Raw genomic sequence first — 24,408 nt, forward strand, 5'->3', positions numbered from 1 at the left:
CACCTGACTCTCATCTATCTATCAATCCATCCATCCATCCATCTATCATCTAACGTGTCTCCTTTAAAGTTTCAGAAATGTCTTAAACTGTGCTCTGATTTACTGAGATACACCAAAAGTCAGAGATCTCAAGATGAACTCAAACCTTTCACATCCAACGATCTGAGCTGCTTCACATTCATTGTATAATGACTGGTGACTCATTTTCACTATTTTAATTTCTTTTAGTAGAACTAAAAGAAACTAAATCAACGATTTCACAATGAAACATAACTGAGAACTGAAACACGTCTCCTGAGATATAAAACAGTGTTAATATTTTCCCCACAAACACACATTCCAGATTCCAGAGTGCAAGAAAACACGACCGGTGTCCAAATCAGGATTAGGAATCTTAGCGGAGTCTCTGTCAGGGATTGGTGTGACGTCTGTGTGATGAATGACAGTAATATTTCTCTCAGCTGCGCGGGACGGATCGGCACAGAGGGCAGAGACACGCTGGCAATGCCCACGGGCACCGCAGCATCTTGCCACGTCTTCCTGCGTGTGTGGCTTTCTCTCTCAATCTCCGCTTGTGTCTCATGCCAATATTTTATAAGATACATCAGCAGGCCGGAGCTGTGGCCGCAACACTGCATCACAGATTCAGAAAGAAAGAGATCAAAAACCCTCTACACTAAATCTAACTTAATTTCATTTTTATTTAAGTTTTTTCATTCTAAGTCTAATAAAATAAAATAAATACGTAAAACTACTGAAAAACACAAAGCCTGATTTTCTTGATGCAGAAATGTAACAGTAATATTAAAAATATAGTCATTATATCTGCAAAATAGAAATGATGGCAAAGTATTAATAAGTTAATGATAAAATATTAAACATTGGACTTTGTTTATGACAAAGGCATCAAATACTAATTTTATACCTGTAAATGCATAATATTTTTTAGAATATTATATAATATTTATTTGAAATATTTAAATATGTATTTCTAATAATTACAATTATTTGCTAATAATGTAATTTATAACATTTACACATAATTAACATTAGAATCTGCTAACAATCTTAAATCATATTTTTATCTAATTATGCAAATAACTGCGACATATCGGACACGTTTTGATGCAAACGGCTGCTCGATGCATTTGTGTTTTTCAGTACAAAACAAACACACAATCACTAAACACACACACAAACTGTGAGCCGCTGTGTGTTGCGTGAGGATTTAGTGTACGTGGTGTGTGTACGGTTTATTGTTTATGTGTGTGTGTGTGATGCCAGGCATGAGAGATGTTGTGTGGCATCTGTGCCAGTTTGGCCGTGGCAGACGTTACGCACAGAACAAAAGAGCTTGGGATGTGAGCAGGCGGCTCGGCCCATTTCACTGCAACCGAACGCGGCATTTTATATCAACCTATAAATAAAGAGAGAAACTTAAATCTCAATATAGAAGCTAATAGTCATTTTTAACACTGGGAAAAAAAGCATAGCGTCACCTTATCAAGATGGATTTTGCAAAATTTAGCAAACCGGAAAAAAAAAGCAAGCGTCTGACGTCGTGCTGAGCTCGGAGAAACGAGTCTGGAATAAACTTTTGCGCTTTTTTATCTGTATTTATTCAAGGGCCAACACTGCCGCCACCATGCAAATGCTTATTTTATTCTTTTGTCATTCAAATGAAGCACTAAATTAAATACAGACACAAACACTCGAGTGGCTTAAAAACCCCGAATGCCAGGACTGCAGATTTGAGCTCAAACAAATCCACCACTGTCCCAAACCCCACGCCGTCCAAAACCTGCTTTTCTACAGCCCCGTGGAGGCGGTCCGAGAGAGAGAGAGAGAGACAGACAGCATAGGTGAAGGTCTCTGAATGTCTCTCGGCGGGTTAACTCGTGTCCTGCAGGATTTGCCGTGACTCTTTCTTTCAGGAGCGGGATAAGATCCTGACACAGCGCGTCTCTTTTTCTTTAGCCGGCAGGATTAGTGGAAACACTCCCCTCACGACAGGATGCAAATAACCTTTCACTTCAAAAAGCACACGGTGTGGCCAACTTTTCCACGTCTGTCACCTCGGAGCGCACGCAGCGGCTTTCGGCTCCACGAAAGCACGATGAATGGAAAATGCCGACACTAGTGCACTTGAATTTCCCGCAATTCCATTGTGCTGAAAGCACTGATTCGACACATTCAGATTGTTCTTAAGTGCTGCATGCGCCCAAAAAACTTTTGCCACAGACGTGGGGGTTTTTTAACGGCAAGAAAATTTGGAGTTTGAATTAATAATAATACAAAATCAGAATTTTATTATTCATTTTTAAGATAACATCTATGTTCAGAATGGAATGCAAGCATATTACACAGTGCACACTGCAGGAGTGTGCAAAAATATTCATTTCAAACGGTGTTTTAAACTGTAGAATGCAATAGAACGCTATATTGTTTAAATGGTAGAAAACAGCAGTTTTAACATTTAACAATGAAACATTGTTTTAAACTGCAGAATATAATAGAATGCCGTGATACACTGTTTTAAACTGTAGAATGCAATAGAATTCTCCATTGCTTCACACTGTAGAATATAACAGAATGTTACATTATTTCAAATGGTAGAATCCAATAGAATGCTACATTGAATGTTATATTTCTTTAAAATGCAGAATATAAAAGAATGCTACACTGTTACAAACTGTAGAATGTTACATGTTTTCAAAATATAGAATACAATAAAATGCTACATTGTTTCAAACTGTAGAAAACAACAGAATGCTACACTGTCATGTAGCATGACCTCAGAAATAAATAGCAATTCAGAATTTTTAATCTAATTTTGTGCAAATCACAAAAATGCTTGGTTTAATCATCACAGTGAAAATGGAAGGTCAAGATGAGAGCATTGCATTGTGGGAGACGGTCTCTCGTATAGTGTTCTCTGGTAAGATCTTTGGATATTGAAAATTCACATACATGCACACTTAGTATGATTAGTGTGCTATTCTGAATATGTCCATTATTTACATATATATAAAATGCAAGTGTAATATTTCACCTCTTAACCTGGTTAATACACTTAACCTGGTTAAGAAAATCAAAGAAAGAAAACAAATTTGTTTCTTTCTCTCCGAAGTCAAATGGAGCCGGAGGACGAGATCGTCACGCCAGTCTGTTATATCCCACGGTTGAGATTAACACACTTCCCTCTCTCTCTCTCACAGAGAGCTTCCCCACCGGGATCTTTTCATTTACCGCTTATTGTTTCGTGTTTTACTCGTTTATGCTGCTTTTCAGTGTTTTTAATGCACAGGATTAACAAAAATGTGACAAATTCAGGTCACGACCCTCCTGAAGGAAACGAACACCATTGGTCTGTATGTGTGTGTGTGCGCTGCTCATTTCTGCAGTATGCATGTGATTATTGTATACATGCAAAACTATGCTGTGCAGCATATGACAGTATCCCACAATGCAATGCTCTCAACCTCCCATTTCTAGGGTGTAGAATATAGCAGAACGCTACATTGTTTCAAAATGTAAAATTCAGTCACATTGATTTAAACTGTAGAATTGCAACATTGTTTCTGTAGAACTGTAGAAATCCATATAATGTTACATTGTTTGAAATTGTTGAATATAGTGGAATACTAGTGTTTCAAATTGCAGAACACTACCAACATAAAATAAAAATGAAAAATAAATAATATAAAAAATTAAGATCTGAGAAAGAGTTACATTACTCCAACATTTATAGATTCCAAATAAATATTTAAAATAAATGCATTTATTTGTGAGATGGTCATGCATCTAAATGAAGCATGAAACATTGATGAAGTCATGTGACATCATGCATACTACATACATGCAGTGCACAGTGTAATATTTTCAGAAGCTGTAATTGTGGGTTATGCAGCAGAATTCCTCTTTAAAGGTGGTTTTCCATAATTTCTTGTACGTTAACTCAAGGACACACAACTGCACGACATTGTTGCGTGTCTCCAGCAGCCGTCAAACACCCCAGCGACACACACACACACACACACACACACACAGCATGCAGCGTAACGGAGCGCAGCAGCGACGCGGCTCAGCGGATGGACGGACAGGTGCGTCTGCGGATTCCCAAATGCACGACGACATTCCCAGCAGCCCGTCTTCCGCTCTCTTTAAACACACATCAGGCCGGATGGGATCGGCGCGTTCGGCTCGTAAAGGGTTAAGCGTTCTGTGCCAGCATCTCATTTGCATACGGCGCTTTCAGTTTTTTCTCGCCCCCAAAAAGTTGGCAGCACTCCTCGTTTTCCATAATGCCAGCATTTGGGAATTGTGCGTGGAATGAAGCCGATCCAATCTCCTGCCTGCGACATGCATTTTCATTAATTACAGCCTTGTCAGCAAAAGCATTATCGAAGCTGAATATGAAAATGCTAATGAGCGCTCATTTACATATTTTTCTTTGTTGGAATGTCATTAATTATTACGTTTTATGATGATGAATGCAGCTGTCGATGTTCTCCGAAGCATAATTAGCTATCAGAATGCACAGATATGATCAGCGAGCACGAGTCCGAAAGTTCCGTACGAAGCAAGAGTTTTTGCGTTCGATCCCGGAACTCTTGACGTCGGACACGAGAGCCTTGCGAAAAATAACCCGAAAAAAAAAAAAAAAAAAGCAGCTTAATTAATGCAGTCCTTAATTACTACAGCATGATGTCAGCGACTTTAATTAAGAATTGGCTTGGTTACAGAAACTCCTGGCTGTAATAAAAGTCATTATGGAGCCGAGCTCCAAAACCCTTCAGTGAGATGTGCGCTGCTCATTAACACACACACACACACACACACACACACACACACACGCATGCAGACCGTCGCTCGCAACGCATGCAGCAACTTGTCTCCAAGGATATGGTTTAAAATCGCATCCTACTTTTCATTTTGTTCGCACTTTTTTAATAACAAGCCAACCTCTCTGCCGCGTCTTTCTTTTCCGGTCGGGAAAACGACAGAATCCAGTTCATGAGGCTCAGCCGCTGGGATCAGTGTTTATCAGTAAAAAAGAAAAACAAGGCGCGGCAGATGGGGCTATTACACATGACCAAACCGATCCATCAGGACTGAAGGGCCCAGGTGCAGCCCAGCCGCGCAACAACGCGTCATTTCACAGTCTGTCACACACACACACACACACACACACACACACGGTCCTACATGAGCGACCCGGCCCTGCTCCCGCGAGGGCTCATCTGCACGGTACGCACACACACGCACGCTCACGCGCGCACACACACACACACACGCACTCGCGCGCACACACGCACACACGCGCATGGTCCTACATGAACGGCCTGGCCCTGCTCCCGCGAGGGCTCATCTGTAGTTCTTGCCTGACTGAGCTTGACCTGATGTCTTTATCAAACACACACACTTAGACACATACATACACACACTACGGTAATCATTCATGCTGCCATTACTTTACCATGGTACGGTTTGTGCAAGCAACAGATTGTGGATGAGAACAAAAAAGGTGAATTCTAAATTACATTTAAACTGTAATTAAAACAAAATATATAGGCTATATTAAATTAATCAATCTGAGCAATCGGGATAGCTAATAATTTTTGTTTTTAATGTTTAGAAATTAAACAATATATAAAACTCTGGATTTTAAAAGAAATTTGGACTGTAGCAAAACATTTATTGAAATGAACTAATATGAGCAGCCAGGATTTTTACTAAAAATATATTTTAAAAACATTTAAATTAGCTCAAAAAACAAACACAAAACAACGGTGCATTAAAAAATTGGACTATAAAATGTTTTAATTAAATTAACTAAAATGTGAGCAGCCAGTATATCTAATAAAATCTCATTTAAAAAACATTTAAATTAAATCAAATGAAATATAAACACTGCCAGCACTCACTGTGAAATAATTAACATCATAATATCAATAATCATTTGTTTTACTCTAGTCTCTGATTAACTGGTTAGTGACCAGTCAGAGTTTAGGGGCGTGTCCCAAAGCTGTGGACCAATCAGTCTCTCTCTCTCTCTCTCTCTCTCTCTCTCTGGAAAATCATCATTCCTCCAGAATTCCTGTTTCTCCTCCTGCATTCCAGACACCAGACCTACATAAAACACAGCATTTACAGACAAAACACAACTGCATCTGGAAAAAACTAAATGACACTAATGCACTCTGAAGAGCGATTTTACATCAATTCCTGCATCCCTTTTGGAAATTTACCATCGTTTACCATGAAATTTGGGCTATAGAAAAATTCATCTTAGCAGTATATCTACTAAAATATTTTTAAAAATAATAATTAAATGAAGTCAAATAAAATATAAACACTCCCAGCACTCATTTTAAGATAATTAACATAATTATATAAATAATAATATTCTGTATTTCATTTGATTCTATCTTTAATGATTTAATACTATAACACTGGGACTAATTTGATGAACTTGGATTTGCCCATTATTATTATTATTATTATTATTATTATTATGCATTTAATTGTTTTGTTGTCGTTTTTTTTAATCAGTTTGGCTAATTGTTCAAAATGAAGCATTATGTAATTTAAAAATGAATGAATGAATGAATTATAATTAATAATCAATAAATTAGAATTAAATTAGAATTTATAATTTAATTAAATATAAATATAGTTTTAAATATTACAAATTTTAAGCCATTTGAGAGAGTGAGAGAGAGAGAGAAAATTATTATTTCATGAAAAAAATAATACTATTAAACAAATGTCAAAAAAGCTAAAAAAATAAAGTAGATGAATAACTTTCGGTCACTTTATCATGCAGTCGTAATGGTCAGCATGGTAAATGTTGACGAGGGATGAGCTGAGCTGTGTTTGTGGCGTCTGTTGTGAACGGATCTCTTCAGATTTGAGCGTATGGTCAATTTACACCTGAACGTCTCTGTAGAATCGTGACGGATCCACCGATGAAGCTCAGCGCCGCAGCTGATCGCCGGGTGGAGGGATAGGATGTGTTAATGAGATCAGAGGAACAGGAGGAGGTGAGAGGACCCCGAACCATCACTGACCATCTGTGTGTGTGTGTGTGTGTGTGTGAGAACCCAAACACACTGATGCCCGTAACAGACAACACACACCTGCCTCTGTGAATCACATTACCTGCATCTATATGTATGTTTGATTGTATTATATTATTAATATATTACAATCATGCTATTACTTTATTTATTAAATACATTGATTAATAATAATATTAACAAATTAAATATATTACAATATGATACATTCTTATTAAAAAACGTTATTGGGAAAATTATATATTTTACATTTTGTAAAAATAAATAATAAAAATAAGAAGAAACTCTACATGTGTTTAAGCTCTAAAAAATATTTATTCTTATATAAATATAATATTCTGATATTAATGTATTCACCAAATACCAAATAAACGAATAATACTAATATTAACAAAATATACAATATTATAATTATACATTTTTGTATTAGTCTATTACTTGTTACTGTAAAAAAACTTTATTTTAGATTTTCATAAAAAGGAAATAATAAAAAAATTATAAAGAATAATCTTTACATGTTTTTAAGCTCTAAAACATATCATTATATTAAAATCCTGATATTAATTTATTTATAAAATACATTATTTTAATAATAACAAACTAAATATAACACTAACTTGTATTAAAAAACTATTTATATTTTGATTCAAACCTACAAAAATATACACAATACATAATTTTAATAGCTTTTACATATGTTTTCTAAAATGTAATATTTTTATAGTTAAATCCTGATATTAATTTATTTATAAAATACATGAATAATAATTTATAATAATAAATGAAACATAACATATTATAACAAATGAAATATAATTTGATAATACTTAAAATACATTATTTCATTCATATATATTATTGTTATTATAAATTACTATATAATTTATAAACTACAACTAATGTTGAAACATGTAGTCACTATCAGTTTTTTTTTTTTCCATATTCCACATAATTTAAAAAAAAGTCTTCTAATAAATTATGAGCAATCACAGAGGTCAGCACTTTTCAAACAAACTTCTCTATATGCATAAAATACTGCAGGCCGACAGGAAAAATTGCTTGATGAATAAACAGCAATAAAGTATTTGTGTCGGAAAACTGCTTGCAGGAGACAACAAGAATCCGGCGCTTCTTAACTGGGCCTCGCAGAGACCAAACCTGCTTACAGTCTGGAACTTTTGTGTGCTTCATTTAGCAGGTACATGACAGGAGGAGAACAGCGCTGGTGTGGACTGCACCTGCTCACACACACACACACACACACACACACACACACTCACACACACTCACGCCGCCCGGCCCTCCAACGTCAACAAACATCCTAAAAGGGAGTCGCTATTCCGCTGTGATTAGTCCTTATTAAACACCTTGCTGTTATTACAGACTTCAGCCAATGTTTTGATTACGTCCATTAACACACACACACACACACACACTCTGCTCTGTGCTCAGCATGTATCGTGACTCACAGGTCATTTTCTAATGAATGGATGTGTGTTTGCAGGAGAGACTTCACATCACACACAGGTAAAGCTCACACAACGTCACCGGACGCAGAAGATTCAAGAAGAATCAAATACATGAGGGTTTGTGAAAGTGAAGATCTATCATGTGCCCAAAAACTGAGAAAATGAAGCTCTGCTGTAATGAGAATTGGTTAAAACTGAAAGTTTCCGGCTTGTTTATAAAGGGCTTTTCAGTTTATGTGTGCAATAAGTATTTGCTACTTGCATTAATACAAAGACAATTTCATTTTCTCTGACATTTTCGACCTCTCACTACACTACAGACGGCCTTAGAAGAGATTCTAAATAAATAATAAATACATACATTTTTACACAATACATACAATAAAATACATTAAAAAAACAAATTACAGCTGCTTACACACATAATCTTTCCTCGTCACACAGTTTTGAAAGCTGACACTCAAACACCAGAAGAACACACCAAATCTGCAAAACCATACACTAATTCTCTGACTTTGACTCAGTTTTCAATTTCATAAAACACTTTTTGCAAAACACAACACACAATTCTCTATGTAAGAAGCAAAAATCTAACAGGAATTAATATTATGGCAAAGGTGTGTGCAAATGTTTTCTTTTGATCTTTTGAGATGTGTTTGTGATATTTTGAATGCAGTGAGGCATTTTGTGTTTTGTGTGTGCAATTATTGGATTGTGTGTAAAGTTTTGAAAAAAAGAGGCAAAGTTGTAAATGTGTGTAAGCAGTTGAAAAAAAAAAAAAAAAGTGTAAGAGCCCTAATATAAGTTTAAATAAATATTCAAAAATAAAATAAATAAATATATTTTAAATATATAAATAAATACATAAATTTCTACATTCTATAAAATAAATACATTATTTTTTACAATTGCTTAATAAATGAAGAAAAATTAAATTAATTTATGAAAAAGTGATCATGTGAAATTTTATGATTTGATTAAAAGCATCTTGCTGACAAACGGGAAAGACCTTTCATCTTAATTAAAGCTATATTAAACTTTTATTGTTTTTATGCTTAAAAAAGCACAATTTCATCTTTGACCCATATATAAAATAAGCAACTCACATTTGAGGTCTGACTGCATGTAAATTAATTTGTAATAAAAAAACAACAACAACCAATTATCTTAATGTTCGCCAAAGACATCTTTTTCTGTACTTTTTGCAAAATTCTCTCTTGATTTCACACTGTAGAGCCTGAGACGGATTTCAGACACAGGAAGTGATGTCACCGTCTGCTCAGAGCTCCACAGGAAGGAAACGTGAAAGGACAAAGCCTCGACCTCAGAGCCAGGATCAAACAACCGTCTGAGAGTCAGAAACTAACGCGCAACACACACATATTTCAGAGAAAAGCTGTGCATCATTATGCAATTTCTGCCAGATCTAATTTAATTCTATTAATAATTAGTGATTTTGTGGCTCTTGGTTCACGTCTATTAGTTGTGAGCTCGTTTGTGTGCAAGTGTGCACTCAAGACTCGTATGCAAATTTTGTCCAATCAAATGCTCTCTAGAATGCGAATGCCCCTCCCACTAACTGGCAACAGATTCAATCATGATTCACAGCTGTGATGCAAACTAAATATAATATAAATATTTTCTTATATACTAATAAGTTCTTGCCTTAAAGTCTATGTTTATGATAGAGAATGAGAGCGATAGAGAGAGAGAGAGAGAGAGAGAGAGAGAGAGGGAAACATCCTCATATTACAGTTTTCATGCTTTAAGTCAGGCTTAATTAGTCTGAGGCCGATTATCTGAATCACTGACCATTTGCTCACTGGATGAGACAGAGACGGCCAGCGGCACAGCACAGCATTATGGGTAAATGAGCATCAGCACTACACACACACACACACACACACACACACACACACACACACACACACACACACACACTCTCTCTCAGAGATGTATGACAGAAACACACAAACCAGCACAAACTTTCCAGATGTTTCTGATCACTGAATCTGGACTCCAGCAGACTGATTCAATCTGACTCCCTAACGAATCATTCAGATGAATCTGTGAACCGGTTCAACTGAATCATCAAAAGAACAATTCGCTCACAATGAAAGCCAATGAAACATCATGAAGCCGAACAATCACGTGCCCCATCATGCTCAGCTCCAGCTCTTACCTGCTAATCTGGAGTTGGCGTACGGCGGAGAGATGCTGTCATGTGACCCCAGGTCCCGACTGGCCATGTGACTGTACTGAGAGCCGTCAGCGTAATTCTGCAAGGGTCAAAGGTTAAAGGTAAAGTATTGGTCTTATTTTGCAAAACCCAAAAACTTCTTCCACCACTGAAATGACTTTGGTTCCCACCTGACATCACAAATATACAATTATTATCCTTTCTTTCTGTCCAACCACCTGCCTTAGTATGTAAAGTGTAGATTATCCAATCAGATCATGATGCATAGATCCTGTCCTGCCTCACTGTTTTCTCCACTGAATATTCCAATTCACTCAGAAGTAATTAATAAACCTGGCATAAATTAAAGGAGTTCACAGGCCACACTCTCAAGAATTAATGTCAGTCTCATGTTTGGCTTTCAAGGTAAATTACTGTTAGAAATCGAAAGCGTGTCACGACACCTGCAGCCTCCGACTGTCACTCAGGTGTGAACACGGGTCACTGGGAATAAAGCGCTCTGGAAAGTTCGTTCACAAAGACAGTGTTTTACATAAGGCTGAAGCTGTGAATTCATTTGCATTCAGCGGACGCATGATGCAGAAAATGCTCTGTAAGCACGTCCTTGATTCACCTTTGCAGACCTGATCGCTGATTCTGCTGACGGCGGACGCTTCCCATTGCAAGACCCTATCAGAGTGACCTTTGACCTCTCAGACATCGCCGTCAAATAATGCCAAAATAACGCGCAGAAGTGCAACATGTAGATGCAACAGATGCAAAGGCTACACAGTAGTGATGTGCGGATGACGGTTATATCCATGGGCGCTGCAGATAATCCGTGGGTCGGGTAATAACAAAATGCATTCTGATTATTTGCAGGTGGGTCGTGGGTGGATAAGATATATCGTTAATGATGCAAATATTAACTACATTTTCTAAATAGGCTACAGAAATTGAATAAACTGTAAATTAACATATTAGAGTTATTCAACAAAACATTACTTAGTAAAGAGCAGTGAGGGATTTTCAGTACATAGAGTCTATTTTAAAGAGAAAAAAATAATAGAATTGGCTCTAATTTAAAAAATGTGTATACTTATATATATATATATATATATATATATATATATGTGTGTGTGTGTGTGTGTGTGTGTATGTCATGAATCAGGTCCTCCATCACATTGCACAGACTGTTTCACATTTCCCCCAGACTACACATTTCCCAGCAGCCTTTTCACTAATCACACGCTCACACACCCTACATAAACCATGGACTTCCTTGCACAGATGGCCGAGTATTGTCTGCTTTTATCGCTCTCTTTAGTGATAGCACTTTACGGAGCCATTTCCAGTAATAGTTTCTAGTCTAGTCTTGTGTTTCTAGTTTCTAGTCTAGTCTTGTATTCTCACCTGTGTATCTTGGATTAACCCTTTGCCTTGGCGTTCGGACTCTGTTTGTACCTCGTTTGGACTATTGCTCATGTTATTGGACTACCCCTCTTCTCAAGCCCCCTGGATATTGTTCGCCGCTCAAAGACCCACGCTTGCCCTGGGATTTCTCTTTGTCTTGCCTGTGTTATACGTGTTTGCTGATGTTCTGACCCTGCCTGTATTTTCGATCACGTCTTGGAATAAAGCTTGCAAATGGATCCGTACGTCTCACGTATCACAATCAGAATATACATATGCACATTTCAATAAGATAATTATCATATATTGAAATGACACAATACATTTAATTGCTTAATTTAGCTTCCATCCAAAGTGACATATAAATGAGAAATATAACAAGTGATAAATATATAATATTTATAAATAAATATATAGCTCAGAAACATGTTAATGTCAACCTCTATTGACATCAATTTAGTTCAATTAGTCTGATTAGCTCATTTTAAATTAGTATGTAGCCTTAGAAGTCAGCTGCCTAAATAGGGAGGCTACAGCAAGATGGCTCAACTAGGGTTTGAACCCAAACACTGAAACCAAAAGCATTTATAAATGTGTAAAAACTCACCTTTGTGGCCCGAACTCCATTTCCCCAAGACGAACTCGCTCTGTCTTCCAGATCTGTAGAGAGATGAACAGAAATCACATTCACAAACTCATTTCAGTCATCTATTTATTCATAAATCCTGTTCAAATCTGCACTGAAATGAAAAACCGAGTGTCCTAATTAAATAAAAACAGCTACCATTCATTGCCTTCATGTCACACCGTTCATATTTCCCACAATCCTGCAGTAATGAAGGTTGTGCGTGACAAATGTGATGTTTACATTCACACAGGTCTAATTCTAATGACGGAGAGACAATACAACATTATGCACTTTATAATGGCGGTAATTAACGACGCACATGCAGCTTCTGCCTTTACATTGTCTCAGGCTCTTTCTTCCTAAACGCTTTATTGAATCGCCCACCGCGAGAAAAAACCCCTCTCTCTGCGCTTCCACAAATCCTCTCCCACTCACAATGAGAGCTCAATCAAAACACGCTCAGAAAACTTCACTTCAAAGTCTGATAAAAGGAGCCTCCATTCGTACAGGCCTTCGTGACTTAAAGAGAAACAAAATGCTTTAAAATAAGCTCCGATGAGATGGGTAAAGCAACAGATCTGTCATCGAGGACTGACGGCCAACACAAAGACTAAGAAGCGTCCGAATGCAGGTAAGAATCGGCTCGTTAATGACATTCAGACAGCAGATGAGAGGAAAGTTTCCTGATCATCACAAACTCATCTCACTCATAATCAAAACAGGTTTGTGAACACTGATGGTTGTACACAGTCTTAGATTTTTGTTATGTTTACTGTACTTGCTACTTTACATTCTTTGTGTTTTTTAATTGCATTTTAAAAGCCTAACCAGGAACTGGGGCTGCAAATGGCTAGAAGCCTGTATGTAGAGCATCTGCAATGCTGTCCTGCATTGTCCCTGTTAAATAAATAACAAATAAGAACCCTTAAGATTTATTTCCTTTTGACAATATTTTCATGTCCATTAACACAACTCCTCATTCTCATCAAGTTTTCCGGAGGTTTGTTTTTATAATTCCTTATTATTTAGTAAAATTGTGTAGTTTAAAATCAGAATAAATGAAAGGATTAATTCACTCATATACGTATATGTATAATATTTATATAAATAATTTAACAACATAATTTCACTCAATGCATGTGTGTGTGTGTATATATACACACACACACACACACATGCATGTGTGTGTATTTATATACACATAATAAATATACACAGTACACACACATGTATTATGTACACAAAAGTTTTTTTGTCGTACATTAATCGTACATAATACGATTAATCATTGCCCAGCACTAACATTAATATATATATATACAGTATATATATTTCTCAGAAAAAAATCAAAATTATGTTTATTTATCTGAGTGAATTAGACACATATTATTAATGTTTAATTGTCATGAAAATAATCTCGAAATGAAATAAATCTTAATGGTTCTTAAAATAAGCTTTATTTATTTATTTTAACAGCTATACACACAAAACACTAAGTGAATTCTTCCTTTTTCATGCTGCTTTAAAAATTACATTTACTTATCTTTTTATTATATATAGCATGACAATGACAATTCTGTGGTAAAATTTCAAAATGCATAATCTGTTATAATAACAGTAAATTTAGTCTAATTCATTTAGCCTTTTTTTCTGTTGATTTTGTGGTGAATTATGAGCGGCACATGTTCCTGTCTGCTCTCGTGACATTCAGCTCTACAGGAAGACACATCTGACATCACTTCCTGTCATGGTCACTGGATCTAAGGGTTTCTAGAAGGGTTTCTCTCTAAAGCCAGTTCAGGTGAGACATAATGAATTTATTTGAGCAGTCACATACACACACACACACACACACACACATCCATTATTTATCAGACTCTCTGTAACGCTCTCTGTAATTTATTACTCTGAATCTCCCTCCTTATCAGCTACTGCCCACACATTCACACACACACACACACACACACACACACCTTTCACCTCTCAAACCTCTCCCGGCACCTGGGGTCTTGCTGCCTAAAGCCAGAACAGACCAATAGACCCATATAGCACACACACACACACAGAGAGAGAGAAATTGCAGCTCCATCTTGGTGAAGACGGATGGATTGAGGAAGGAGTGATGAAAAAGAGAAATATGAAAAGATCTACGTGTGTGTGTGTGTGTGTGTGTGTGTGTGTGTGTGTGTGTTTGAACTGACTTGTATTTAAACCAAACTTTGGCACATTAATGTGAGGTAAGCCACTAAATCCCTAACAAAATCACAAATGAGATCTCATTAATATCTTAAATGTTTCTCCTAAACAGCAATGAAACCAAATAGAGACTCGTGCCAAATTCAGTCTTCTATTGAGAAATGCACTCTAATAATTTCACATGTCTCTAAACACACTGTAAAAAATTTAATTAAATTATTAGAGTACATTTTACAAGAAAACACCATTTCAGTCTTTCAACTTCAAAATTTATTGTTTAATTCAATGTGTTTCATGACGTAATTAATTGTGAAATTTACTAGCAATATTAAGAGTGAAAATCGTTTCTGCACCATTTTTGTAACGTACAGAGTTTTAGATGAGATCTCAATGGTGTCTCCAACTGTCCTCAGATTTGCCAAGATCCCAAAGTCTGCGATCAGGAGTCTGAGATCTCAAACATTTCTATTTTTATAGCTTTAAGCTTTTACTGGATGCCAACTACTCACTCATTTGAGTCGGTTTTTATTTTACCTAAAGAATTTAAAGTAAAACACTTGAGATAAAGTTGATACTCCAATAAAACACAACTGAGAACTGAAGGAGAAACCGCTGAGCAGTAGCATGTCATCTAGGCAATTTCACTTTAATGTGCTTCATTAGCATGACAGATAACCTAGCTTAACTAGTTTAGATTAGAGTGAAAAAAAGCACAGTGAGAACCAGCACAGAGTCCAAAACCACTCAGAACCAGCTTTCACCACACCACCAAAACCAGCATTTCAGTGCTGTGAGACGCCAAACTTAAAACCTGGTTCCACTCAGTAAATTGTGAAATATTATTACAATTTAAAATAATTGATTTCTATGTGAATATCTGTTAAACTGTAATTTATTTCTGTGATCTGCAGCTGTATTTTCAGCATCATTACTCCAGTCTTCAGTGTCACATGATCCTTCAGAAATCATTCTAAGATACTGATTTACTGCTCAACAAACATTTCTGATTATAATCAATGTTGAAAAGAGTTCTGCTGCACAATATTTTTGTGGAAACAGTGATGCATTTTATTTTTCAGGATTCACAGACGAATAGAATGTTCAAAAGAACAGCATTTATTTGAAATATTGTAACATTACAGATGCATTTACTATCACTTTTGATCAATTTATTGCATATTTGCTGAATAAAATACTAATTTATTTGAATGTATATATGACTTTCTGTACTTACTGGGTTTTTTTTGTTCTGAAATAGTCAATAATTTATAACTGAACAAAATGTTACACAAGATGTGGTGATACGATCAGCAGTTTGTTCGTTCTTAAAGACGTATCAAACAGAACTAAACTAATCAGCTGTAAAATAACTACTCCTAGCAAACTAGTCTAGCCACTAACCCTGGCCTTTTAATAAATTAATCAATTATTTAAAATCCCTCTGACAAATCAGAGTAAATATTGACATCACAGTGGCCTCATGTTCGGGACAAGGCAGAATATTGTTTTATTAGCAATATTTACTTGAAGCTTAAATATTGTTTCATATCTAATATTGTTTGAAGAGAGTGTGTGTGTGTGTGTGTGTGTGTGTGTGTGTCCGGCCTCTCGTCTGAGTCTAATGAAGTTACAGTGACAGATGAGTGTGTGTGTGTCTTTCACAGATGAAATTAAAGCTCCTGACACAAAACAGACTCATATTAATAGTGTTACGTGTGCAGTGAGACACAAACAGAAGCCTGTCTCTCTCTCTCTCATGCCTCCTTTCATCTGTCACTCTCTCTGGGATTCAACTCCAGCAGAAGAGACGGAAAACAGAGGAAAAGAGATCAGATGAGAGAAAACATTTAGAAAAATTAGAAAGCGTTGTACTTTAAGATAAAATGTAAATATTATTTAGCGTCTGTTATTGCATTTGGTGTTAGTCTGTCTTGTTACCTGCAGTGCGCGCACACGCACACACGCACACACACACACACACACAGTGACAGTGGGTCATTAACCCAGACCTCCGCTGTCAGCTGGAATCCAACATGTTAGTCTATCAGACGACCCATAACCCCCTGCTCTGATCCAGGACCAGCACAGCCCTCATGAGTCACACACACACACACACACACACACACACACTGAAGTCCATTCACACAGAGTCTGCTGAAGACACAATGCATTCTATATGTTCTGCAATATCAAACAGAAACACTCAGTAGAATGATAGACAGAACAATAGAACAATACACAAACTATTTCAGCGACAGAAAGAACACTAGAACAACAGACAGAACGATAGAATGATAGACAGACAGACGGACGGATGATAGATAGACAGAACGATGGATGGATGGATGATAGATAGAACAATGGGTGGATGGATGGATGGATGGATGGACGATAGATAGAACAATGGGTGGATGGATGGATGGACGATAGATAGAACAATGGGTGGATGGATGGATGGATGGATGGACGATAGATAGAACAATGGGTGGATGGATGGATGGATGGATGGACGATAGATAGAACAATGGGTGGATGGATGGATGATAGATAGAACAATGGGTGGATGGATGGATGGATGGATGGACGATAGATAGAACAATGGGTGGATGGATGGATGGATGGATGGACGATAGATAGAACAATGGGTGGATGGATGGATGGATGGATGATAGATAGAACAATGGGTGGATGGATGGATGGATGGATGGATGGACGATAGATAGAACAATGGGTGGATGGATGGATGGATGAACAAAAATGATGGATGGATGGATGGATGGATGGATGGATGGATGGACAGAATCATTTTAGGAGAAAAGCCTAAATTATAGTTCCTTAAATCCTTAAATCAAACATAAATAAGAACTCAATTAATGAAAGAGTAACATTACAAAAATAAATTCATCCTCAAGTCTTTATACAACAGCAGCTCATGTTCATCACTGTCACAATCCACACTTTAACCCTGGTAAAACCCCAGTAACACGCGTGATCGATCGATGGATAGATAGATGTATGGATGGATGGATGGATGAAAAGATTGATAGAACGATGGATGGATGGATGGACAGACAGAATGATGTTTGGATGGGTGGATAGATGGATGGATGAAAGGATGGACAGATGGATGGATGGATGAAAGGATGATGGATGGATGAAAAGATTGATAGAACGATGGATGGATGGATGTAAAGATGGATGTAGAGAATGATGGATGGATAGATGAATGGATTAAAGGATAGGTGGTAGGGGTGTGTGATATACAGTATGTAGTATGCGGTAATATCGTAATTGACTGTTCGCAAAGAGCTTGATTGACAAGCGATCTGACCAATCAGAACACGGAAATTATGTGCTGCCGCTGCTATCCGCTGTCTCCATTCTAGCCTTAACCACAAATCAGGCAGTAGAGTAGATTAACTTCAATGGATTTAAACTTGTTGATCCTAATGATTTAAATAATTACAGGCCTACTTCTAATTTACCTTTTATTTCAAAAATACTTGAAAGAAAATACTTGTGCAGATTAAGAATATACAATCAGATTCTGTTTCAGTTACTCAAGGCGTTCCACAGGGATCGGTCTTGGGCCTGCTTTTATTTATCATTTATATTCTACCTCTTGGTCGTATTTTTCGCTCTTATGGTATTAATTTTCATTTTTATGCTGACGACACACAAGTGTATATTTCTACAAGACCTAATGTTTCTTACCCTCCTCCTGACCTCACTAAATGTTTGCAGGATGTTAATATTTGGATGACCAATATATTTTTTTTTAAGTTAAATACTAACAAAACAGAAGCCCTTCTTGTGGGTTCTAGATCTGTTTTATCTAAAACTCAATCCTTTACCTTATTTATTGATAATTGCCCAGTCAATTTTTCTACCCAGGTGAAAAGCCTTGGGGTTATATTCGATAGTTTGCTTTCGTTTGGCTCTCATATTAGTAATATTTCACGTTTACATTTTTTAATTTACGCAACATTGCTAGACTTCGTTCTTCACTTTCTCAAGATAGTACTGAAGTGCTTATTCATGCATTGGTTACATCTCGGATTGATTATTGCAATTCTCTTTTAGTTGGCATTGAAAAAGCAATTTCATCGATTACAGTTAATCCAGAATTCAGCAGCTAGGATAGTTACTAACTCAAGTACTTTTGACCATATTTCTCCAATTCCTTTTCAGCTGCATTGGCTTCCTGTTCGTTATCGTGTTCATTATAAAATTTTACTTATATACAAAGCTCTTCATAATTTGGCACCTCATTATCTTTCAGATCTTCTTCATTTGTATACTCCTTTGTGCTCTTTGAGATCATCTTCTGCAGACTTATTGTCTGTTCCAAAGTTCAAGATGAGTTCCTTTGGTGGTAGGGCTTTTAGTTGTGCAGCGCCGAAATTATGCAACTCTTTACCTTTGCACATTCGCCAGTTGGACTCAATTTCCAATTTTAAAGTTAATTTGTTCAGAATAGCTTTTAATGATTTGCTTGTTTAATGTGTTAAATGTTATAATGCTTGTGTTTTATGTTTTGTATTTTACTGTATGGTGTCCTTGAGTGTCTTGAAAGGCACCTATAAATAAAAGGTATTATTATTATAATTATAATAATGGACACTTTTAGAGAAAATGGCTTTATAAAGGTAAAAATGCCCATAAAATGTTTAATTTCTATCAATGTGAACTGACAACCAGAATATGAAGAATACAAAAAACTTTAGGACTCAGCTGTCCACGGCAGTCCTTAAGATACCAGCATAACATGCTCAGCAAAATATCGTCTGATTATCGTTATCAATAAAATCCCAGAAAATATTGAGATGTCAATATCGCACACCCCAATTAGGTGGATGGATGATGTAAAGATGGATGGAGAGAATGATGGATGGATTAAAGGATAGGTGAATAGATGATATAAAGGTGGATGGATGGATAAATGGATGGATTAAAGGACAGGTGGATGGATGGACGGACGGACAGACGGATGGATGGATGGAGAGAATGTTGTATTGATGGATAGATGGATGGATGGAGAGAATGATGGATGATGTAAAGATGGATGGAGAGAATGATGGATGGATGGTTAGATGGATGGAACAGTGGAACAGACAGACAGACAGACAGACAGACAGACAGACAGATAGATAGATAGATAAGGATTTGTGCATATTTTCATATTTAAATATACGATTTCAGAAAACTTGTAACAAAACAATTGTGTGAATAATGTGATTAATCACAGCAGGATCTGTCACTTACTGAAATTAATCAACAGTGGGAAGAAGAAGAACAGAAGAACATCTTCTCAGGGATGCTGGGTAACACATTTAACCCTGACTAACCTTTGAAACGCTTATGAAAACTCAACTCACTGCTGACTGCATTAAAACCAGTTTAAACCTGATGGAGGAGAGGAACCAAAATGTCATTAGACTTCTGTCCAATAATCACATATCTGCTGGTGTGTTCAGTTCTCGAACTCCAAGTCCATCAAGAGATGCTTGACTTACTAAACACTGCTAATAAACATGAAGAGAAAGGCAGAAAGATCTCCATGATTCAGTCATTATCACCAAACCGCTCAGAGAAGTTCCTTCCTGCACGACACTCAAGGGAACGACCTCATTTCCTGGGCTCAGTGTACAGAGAGAGGGTCTGTTCACATTTACCCCTAAACGTGACCTTTGACCTCTTTACACACACTCTCACACACACACACACACAATACTGTATGAGGAACACACACATGTGCGGCTGCATGATTTGCAGGGGGAAAAAATTATTTGTAATTTTGGATAAAAAAAATTTTTTTTTTGTTTTGTATTTTTTTTTAAAGGAAAGAGGGAAAAAAGAAAGAAAGAAAGGAAAAAAAAAAAGTGCAGGTTTGCTGTGCTTGGCTGCAAAATTTGACCAAAAATGTTGTAGTTATATACCAATATGACTATAAAAAACACCAAACAGTTATAATGCCGATATGAACATAAAATAACAATACCAAACAATAACAACACCAATATGACTCATATAATTATTATTATTACAACAGCAATAATAATAATAATAATAATAATGTCTTATTTAAATTAAAATAGTGTCTTATTTTATTCTAAAATATTGTTCTAAACTATTATTTATTGTTATTTTATTTTAAGATTAGTATGAAACATTAAGCAAAATAATAAATATTAATATTGTAATATTCAACTTCAAATAAAAATATTTAAGAAAATATAACAAATAATAACAAAAAAATGAATTTAAAGTACAACAGTAAAATTACAACACTAACTTTAATGTGTGTCTTAATTTCTTAAATTTTATATGTTAAACCATCAAGCTTATATTTTGTCAATTTGATTTCTGTAATTGTATAATTTCACTAAGCCGTGCAGCAACAAAACCACTGGCTCTATCTGGGATCAATTTTGTATTTGTTATTCATTAAAAAAAGAAGCTTAGAGCTTGACATTGTATTTGTTGAAAATAACGCGAGCTTGAAACCAAATGTGACAACGGTCTCAAAATGATGGATTGATCTTTAAAGGAGGAATAATTTGACAGATTCAGCATCATCAGTCTGACTGCACTCTCTTAAACACTAGTTCCCCTCTTGGAAAGCACAGTTTTTCCATCGTCTCTTTAGTTATTTTGGTTCTTAAATTGAATTCGATCTTTGTTCCCACATCCTGAGGCTACTGACGTCTCGCCGCAGCGCAGAGAAAGTTCAGATGATTCATTTGGTGGCTTTCAACATAAAAAAACGGGAACAGATCGGCCTTCTCTCTGAATCTGTCAGAAGCTGTTGGTTATGTTCAGGGCCGGATCATGTTTTTACAGCTTCCTGCGTGAAACCGCACCTGCAGCTGCATGAAAACCCGATGGAAAAGATCTGCTGAGGAATGCTGCTGCAGACGGATTAACCAGACCTGCACTAGTCTCTCTAGGTTACTGCAGCACCTGCGCTCCGCGGAGGAACAACAGAGCCTCTCTGTGTGTTTTAGTGCCTGTCGTTGGTGGTTTGGCTTGCTGATGGCAGTTACAGATGTCAGGAAGGTGCTGAGCTCCAGTTGACATCTGAGAGTCACAGAGAGCAAACACATTCAGGGTTGCCTGTGATCATCTCTGTATTACAGGACGTGATTGGACAAGTGATATTAAACCACTTCTGACAACTGATGGAGTGTTACTGACTGACCTGATAGCAACAAACCCAAACAGACAGCAGATAGAGCTCTGAACATATGAGATAGATTAATATATGCTGTAACAAAATATGTATTTATTAAATATGCATTGCATAAATTCCATATAACTAAAATTATTATTATTAAATACATATTTAAATAATAAAAATATAATAAATTTTTTTCTGTTATATTCATGTATTTTTATTTAATTTATATTTTAATTTAGATACTAATTTATAAATAAGTAAATAAATAAATATATAAAATGTAAAAAAAAAATTTGCTTAAAGAAAAAATGAAGTAACATGAAAAAGAAAAAAATTATTTTATTTTTGGGGGATGCAACTTCTGATTTGAGATACAAAATTTGGCCTACAAAAGTACAAACTACAATTCCTATTTCATTCAAAAAATTAAATGCATATTAGATTGATTTCTGAAGGATCATGTGACACTGAAGACTGGAGTAATGATACTGAAAATACAGCTTTACAATCTAACAGACATTCACATAGAAAACTGTTATTTTGAATAATAATATTTCACTATTTTACTGTATTTTTGATCAAATTAATGCAGCCTTAGTGAGCAGAAGAGACTTGCAAATCATTCATGCCATCAGAATTTTTACTTCCTATTAGCACGATAAAACTCATGACAAACTCTGACATCAGTCGCTATTATAATATCGCTTCACCTCTCGTGACCGTACCGTATGTCATCCATCATTACACCCGCACTAATATCAATGTCATAAAACAATGCCGAGAGAACTCCCTGCTTCCGGCTTCCTGTTTTCCCAAACTGGGATTTCCATGCATTGATTGTGATTTCTTCTCATCCTGAGCACACAGAGAGCGATCAGGGTCACGGGTTCAATCCTCCTCACTCTATTATCATGTCATGAGCTGCTGTGTCAGACGACACGGATCCGGAACGGGACAAACAAACAAACAGCCTCTAAACCACTAACAAATCAACTCATGCTCCCAGAAAAGATCTCTACAGTGTCTCAGACTGTACTCAGATTTACCAAGATCCCAAAGTCCGACATCTCAATAGAAATCAGTAATCTGAGCTGCTGCACATTCATTTTACTGGATGACACCTATTTACAGTGAAAAAACATGAGCTAAACTAAAGCAAATTCTCATCCAGACTCATTTAAGCTGTATTAAACTCAATAGTGTCATATGTAACATTCCCATTAAATAAAAGTCGGAATCACACACACAAAAACAAACAATTCAGAATTACATAAATATCATATAATCCATTCTAAATTGGGTTAGATGCGTACATACCTAAACTGTAGAAATTTAGTTTATACCTTTATAAACTTTTAATATATGAATTACTTAAATTGTTTAAATAAAAAACAATCAAGAAAATAAAAATATATGATTTATTTATTATTCATTGTAAAAAAAAAAAAAAAGTGTCATATGATTAATGTCTTAACATTAATATTAATAACAATAATATTATGACTTAATAATAACATAATTAAAAAAAATGCATTGTGACATTATTTTCGTGACGATTAACATGACAAATTAGAACCCCTAACCTTCCCATTATTGTAATGGGAAAAATGAATAAAAAATATTAATCATTGTAAAATGATTATGAAAAAGTCATGAATTTAATGCTGCAGTGACACCGCAAAATAATTAAATAAATATGAAATATCAAAATATATATAATTAATATAATTTATTACTCATTGTAAAAAAAGTCAACTTGAAATGGTCAATTACAATGCAAAAACATTTTCTGGCTTCATTTTCCAGTAGAAGTAAAATATTATTTCTTAATTTTTTGGGCGTTTTCATGAGACAATATCCTGTACTCTCTCTCTCTCTCTCTCTCTCTATCTCTCACACACACACACAAACTTCAGAGGATGTCTTACTGGTTGATCTGAGCTGATCTGACAATATTTAAGCACATTTAACATGCAAGAACTTTAAATTTTAACTGGCATTGGCGAGTAAATAATACAGAACTGCTGGTCATTTGACCTTTCTCACCCTCATTTCTCTCACAGACACACACACTTCAGATCACCTAGATGCACCTAGTTTGTGATAGTTTCACATAAAATATGACACGCACATGACTGAATGACACAGAAAGGCGTCCGACCGAAGGAACCCAGCGCAGGAGCGCCAGTGTCTCAGAAAGCAGAAGTGAGACTCGTCTGTCTCTCTCCATCAGCGTGAGGCTGAGAGGAGCTGAAACTAAT

General features: G+C 36.0%; 1 protein-coding gene across 5 annotated transcripts in view; it reads right to left on the reverse strand.

Annotated features, from left to right (window-relative positions):
- Positions 1-24,408, reverse strand: part of tcf4 (transcription factor 4) — a 153,439-nt gene that overhangs the window by 103,367 nt on the left and 25,664 nt on the right. For all 5 annotated transcript variants that reach the window (XM_079395111.1, XM_079395110.1, XM_079395112.1 and 2 more), the window contains 2 exons: positions 12,751-12,803; positions 10,734-10,830 (listed from right to left, as the gene is read on the reverse strand). In XM_079395111.1, the coding sequence (XP_079251237.1) occupies positions 10,734-10,830; positions 12,751-12,803 (150 nt within the window). The remainder of the gene's footprint in view (positions 1-10,733; positions 10,831-12,750; positions 12,804-24,408) is intronic.

The sequence above is a fragment of the Barbus barbus genome (genome assembly GCF_936440315.1).
Source record: "Barbus barbus genome assembly, chromosome: 36".
NCBI classification, from domain to species: domain Eukaryota; kingdom Metazoa; phylum Chordata; class Actinopteri; order Cypriniformes; family Cyprinidae; genus Barbus; species Barbus barbus.